The sequence below is a fragment of the Nanorana parkeri genome, unplaced genomic scaffold (assembly GCF_000935625.1).
Source record: "Nanorana parkeri isolate BGI_ZX_2015 unplaced genomic scaffold, ASM93562v1 scaffold2202, whole genome shotgun sequence".
Classification (NCBI taxonomy): domain Eukaryota; kingdom Metazoa; phylum Chordata; class Amphibia; order Anura; family Dicroglossidae; genus Nanorana; species Nanorana parkeri.
In genome coordinates, this window is record NW_017308470.1 from 144,040 (window position 1) to 149,907 (window position 5,868).

The 5,868-nt window shown below is 46.1% G+C and overlaps 1 protein-coding gene across 1 annotated transcript in view; it reads left to right on the plus strand.

The window, feature by feature from the left end:
* The first annotated feature begins 1,255 nt into the window (after positions 1-1,255).
* Positions 1,256-5,868, plus strand: part of LOC108801040 (transmembrane protease serine 9-like) — a 22,458-nt gene continuing 17,845 nt past the window's right edge. Inside the window, 2 exon segments of the mRNA XM_018573005.1 lie at positions 1,256-1,292; positions 4,692-4,887. Coding sequence (XP_018428507.1) covers positions 1,256-1,292; positions 4,692-4,887 — 233 coding nt within the window.

Sequence of the window (5,868 nt, forward strand, 5' to 3'; positions counted from 1 at the left end):
ATGCCCTGCGCTTATTTTATTTATTTTTTTCTGCTTCAGGCCTTCCTTTCTTCTACCTCCTGATTTGGTACCATTCTGCTCTCAAATGTATGACCCGGCCTGCTCCTGGCTTCGCTTCTGTCTCCTGCTTATGTATCAACGCTGACCGCACGTTACCGATCTAGCTTGTTCCTGACTATGCTTCAGCTCCTCACAGAAGTGTAGTCCGATCTGCCATCGATCACCAGCTGCCTCTGGCGTCCTGTTGTCAGCATCAGCGTATCCAGTGTGTCCAGCAGTCATATCAACTTGTGCCCCTCTCTGCCAGTGCGGCTCAGACGAGAGCTGCAAGGGAAGGCCGTCCTCGTCACTTCAGGCTCACACCAAGGTACGTGACACACACTCTAAAATCTTGGGGAAAGCCTTCTTGGGGGTGGGGGAAGACTGTTAAAGCCACACAGGGGTGGGAGGACTAACTGTATATTAATGGTTTTGGAAAAGACTGTCCAACAAGGTGTCATGGTCAGATGTCCACGGACTTGGGGCCATATAGTGTAAAACTCAGCTTAGAAATACAACTCACTATTTCATAACTCAAATAATATAAGTGGTGATTAGTAGGGATGGGCTGCACGTTCGAGTCGAACCTATGTTTGACTCGAACATAGCATGTTCTAACGTTCGCCGAACGCCGAACATTATGGGATGTCCGCGGTCTGTTCGACCGCGGGACATCCCACAATGCACTGCGCCGTCAGAAACGGCAAGACTGTGCCAATCAGGGCTCAGTACAAATATAGAGCCATGATTGGGCAAAGTCACGATGACTCTGCCCAATCATGTCTAACATGTTCCATCCCTAGTGATTAGATGAATGACCATGGACCAATGGAGAGTGTTGTCTAAAGCCTGCCAATGGGCAGCACAGCGGTGGTGGAGAAGCACGCCAGGGGGCCTGGCTGGTAACGACAGAGTTACACTGTGGCAACACAAAGGTAAATGCTGTCAAATTATTGTTAGTAAATGACACAATCACGAGATTCTTCCATGTGTAAGGGTTGCATTTTTTTGGGCTGAGTCTTCTGAATGTTTGTTTTGCTCGCATTGGAAGAATAAGAATAAGAGAGTCAAACCCTTTGTCACCAGCTTAAGAGGACTGTCCATCACGAGCAGCGCACTATTCTTTAAGCAAAGCGCGATAGGAAAATAGACTTCAGTCCTTCGCAGATCGCAGACAGAGAAGGAGCTCGGGCTGATCTTTCTTCGCTCTCGGAAAATGGTGGCACCCGCTGTGCTGGTCTTGATGGCTGCAGGTAAGACTCTCAGTCCTTTAGAGTAAATCCTAACGATGTTTTAATTCTAGCTGTAGCTTTGTTGCAAGGGACACATGGGCTACACAGCTTTAGAAGACAGGACCGGCACTTCTATGAATTATGTGACTCTGTGGGAAACTGAAATCCAAGGAACAAATACAGTCACTGCGTAAGAACCGGAGACATTTTACACCAATTCTGAGCACCCAGGTTATTAGTTTTTGGTTCCAACCCCCTTCAATAATAATCTACCCAGATAGCAAGGATAACTTGCCACAAACTTGTGTCAGGGTGAAATTGTAATTCTTGGTAACTTGCTGCGCACATTCCTGGCAGGTTGTAGACTTGCAGAACACTCGCAGCACAAGTTCTAGGCGACACTTTTTAAATTTGTAGCAAATTTGCTCGGCAAGTCTACGGCAAGAGTCCTGCAGGTCTAAGCAAGAGCTCTGCAAGCTCGCCGGTCTGGAGACTTCCAATGCAGACTCGCTGTAATTGTGCAACTAAATGGTGAAGCTCGGCAAGTCTGCAATAGTTTAGCAAGTCATTTTCAAACCTGCAGCTCAATTGCTTGCTATTAGACATGTGCGATTAGTTTCGTTCCGAATCGAAATTCGGACGAATTTTCGGAAATTCGGACATTCGGATGTATCCAAATTCCGAATTACAGACATAACGAATGCAAACGAATCCGTATTTCCGTTTCCGAAATTCAGTAGCGGTAGTTCGTTCGAACGTTTGTTTCGTTTTCGTTTCTTATTCGTTTCGTTCGTTGGAGAAAATCGCTTTCCCCCTCAAATGTCACTTTGCTGCAAACGAACGAACGAATGCACGAAACGCATAAGAAACGAAAACGAAACGAACGTGCGAACGAACTACAGGTAACGAATTTCGTCCGAATCCGAATTCCGAATCCGAATTGACTTTCACACCCGAATCCCGAAAAACAAAATAACACAAATCCGAATTTAAAACAAAACGAAACTAAACAAATTTTTTGGCAGTGCACATGTCTACTTGCTATCTGGGTACATATAAAATATGTACTAAAATGGAACCTTATAGGACAAAAACATAACTAAGGGAAGAAATTCACTTCTTTCGTGGTTATATTTTCTACCCTTAACACTTACCTTTACCTGACCCTGACACCCCAATCATAGCATCTAATGTAACCCCAAAGGGCCTATTGAAAACCTGTCCATTTCCCTGCAGTAAGGGCTTGTTCACACGATGTCCGGATTCTGTCCAGACCAGAGCAGTTCGCTCCTGCTCTAAAAGCGCATCACAATGTATCCCTGTCTGTTTTATGGGCTCCAGTTCACACGAGCGCAGTGCTTTGCGTTCCGGACACAAGAACGAGCACCAACGTGTCAAAAAAGCAACAAAAGCGTGCCGGAAATGCACCGCACTGCAGCTAACTGAAAAAAAAAGTTTATCCTTGCTCCACTTTTGTTGAAGGCCAGAAGTGACCTCAGAGCAGGAATCTGCAAGCTCACAGCGCCCCCCCCCCCCCAAAAAAATAAAAGGGAATGCGTCTGGAACGCGGAAAAAATGCATCAAAAATGCGCTGCTCACATTGCACAGCGTCTGCTGATCTGCTCCAGATCTGGACCACAAAATGGTGTGAACGAGCCCTGAAACATATACATTGTATTGAATGAAAATGCAGCTCATCTAAAAATCCCATTTTGTTATACAGGTGAAACTCGAATAATTAGAATATCATGCAAAAGTAATGGCAGTAATTGCTGCAAAAGGGGCCCAAACCAAGTACTGAGTACATATGCATGCTGGTACTTTTCAGAGGTCCGATATTGTTCTATGACCAATCCCTGTTTTATTGATTGCATGTAATATTCTCATTTTCTGAGGTTGTGGATTTGGGGTTCTTGGGGTTTTCATGAGCTGTAAGCCATAATCATCACAATGATGACAAATCACGGCTTGAATTATCTTGCTTTGCATGTAATGAGTCTCTCTCATATATTAGTTTCACCTTTTAAGTTGCATTAGTGAAATAAATGAACTTTGCACCATATTCTAATTATTCCAGTTTCACCTGTATGTCGTTGGTTCAATTTCTAAACCTTTCTTTTAGTGTGTTTATAAAGGGAAACTATAAGGGGTTGGGTCGCTGAGTCCTGCACTGTGAATGGACCTACATTAGTCTGTCATCTTCTTCCTGACACTAAAGCTGGCCACACACTAGTAGAATTTCCGACCAAAAAATCTTTCTTCACCGCCCGATAACGCCATCAGAGACTTGACAAAAGTCGAACAAAATTTTGTTTCATTTTAACATTCGATTTTGGAATGAATGGAGTTTCCCGAAAGAAATCCACATTCTCTGTTAGAATTTCGTTCACTTAAGAAAGATTTTCCATCCTGCTCCTTCGACCTTTTTTCCTCACAGTGGTCGAAATGGATGATCGATTTGGCTCTCATCAACTAATAGAAAGTCGAACGAAAGATCTTTCTTAGGAAAGTCCTTTTCGAAAATCTACTAGTGTACGGCCACCCTCAGGCTGGGCATAGACAGCTTGGATTTCAGCCATTCTATCCGTGAAAGAAAATCATTTGATTTCCCCGTCTACGCCGAGCAGCGCGGGTGGAGGTATCTTCGTGGTGATAAGTCAGCCCGGCTTCCCCCGTGGCTTCTGGCTCTGCCAATCAGTGACTTCATCTGACAGAAAACTAGGTGGAACTCGATGGACGTGTGTCTTTATTCAATCTGACTAACTATGTAACTATGTAACTATGTAACTAGGTAACTAGGTAACTATGTCAAAGAATAGATGGTCACCGGCACTCCAAGTCTTCTTTCAAAACAAAATCCTTTTATTAATTCTAGCAGATCATATCATCAAGCGTGGCGACATTTTGGAACCTGTCCAGTCCCCTTATACTACACCCCACATACTATACCCAATACTACCCCCCATACTATACCCCATACTACCCCCCATACTACACCCCATACTATAGCCCCATACTATACCCAATACTACCCCCCATACTATACCCCATACTACCCCCCATACTATACCCCATACTACCCCCCATACTATACCCCATACTACCCCCCATACTAACTCGGCTGCCTTATGGGCTATAGTGAATAGCCCATACAGCAGCCCTTCGGTTCAACTGAATGGTTGGAGAAGGCTGAAACGAGCTGAAAGATCACCCTAATAAGCCCCCTGCCACCCCCAGGCACCCATAGTCGCTGTATGGGCTGCTATAGTTATACCATTGATAATGCTCCGAATAGTAAGCTGGGTATTCAGGAGGCTGCAGAACATGGGACCGGGCTCTTCAGAAAAATGAAATATGATGTTTGCTTGCAGTAGTTGCATTTCAGGTATTAAAATGCCTGGAGGTTCTCTTTTTTTTCAGCACTTTGTGGACTGTCTGCAGCAGATAATTGGGTGTGTGGCTCCCCGGGGGTCTCCGGCAGAATTGTTGGTGGCACAGATGCCGTGGATGGCCAGTGGCCCTGGCAGATCAGTCTGTACTTTCAAGGCCAGCACAACTGTGGAGGTTCCCTGATCTCTGACCAGTGGGTGCTGAGTGCAGCGCACTGCTTCAAAGCGTGAGTATGCCGCATGTTCTTCAAATCCTATCATGTGACATGGAAAAGAAAACATTTTGTAGAAGTGCGAGGCGGGTTCTTTCAGCCGCATCTGCAACGCTCCGAAAGCGGAACTTTAACCTAAGAAACGAAAACAAGCAAAATTCAGAGTAACTCACGTATGATGAATACTTATAGTGGTCCAGCTTGGCCTAATGTATGTATGCATTGCCATACCTGACCGGCCCACCAGGATCCCATAGAGCAGTGTTTTTCAACCTTTTTTGTGCAAAGGCACACAGAGGCAAGCCTCTCTCTGAAACTTCACCCACTGATATCTTACTTACTTACTCAGAGTAAACCTTTCAGGGAGAAAATGCCTCTCTCGCGGACATCAGGGAGCTGCTGTCCAAAAGAGGGAGACTCCCTGAACATCAGGGAGACTTGAGATCCCTGGTCTTAAAGGGCTCTCTCCTCACTCTCTTTCCTGGCTCTCTCCTCACTTTCTCCTGGCTGCCTCTCCTCTCCTCTCCTCTCCTCTCTCTCTCTCTCTCTCTCTCTCTCTCTCTCTCTCTCCTGGCTCTCTCTCCTCTCTATCCCCTGACTGTCTCTCCTCACTCTCCTGGCTGTCTCTCCTCTCTATCCTCTGGCTTTCTCTCCTCACTCTCCTGGCTGTCTCTCCTCTCTATCCCCTGGCTGTCTCTCCTCTCTCTCCTGGCCGTCTCTCCTCTCTATCCCCTGGCTGTCTCTCCTCTTTATCCCCTGGCTGTCTCTCCTCAATCTCCTGGCTGTCTATCCTCTCTATCCCCTGGCTGTCTCTCCTCTTTATCCCCTGGCTGTCTCTCCTCACTCTCCTGGCTGTCTTTCCTCTCTATCCCCTGGCTGTCTCTCCTACTCTATCCCCTGGCTGTCTCTCCTCTCTATCCCCTGGCTGTCTCTCCTCTCTCTCCTGGCTGTCTCTTCTCTCTATCCCCTGGCTGTCTCTCCTCTCTATCCCCTGGC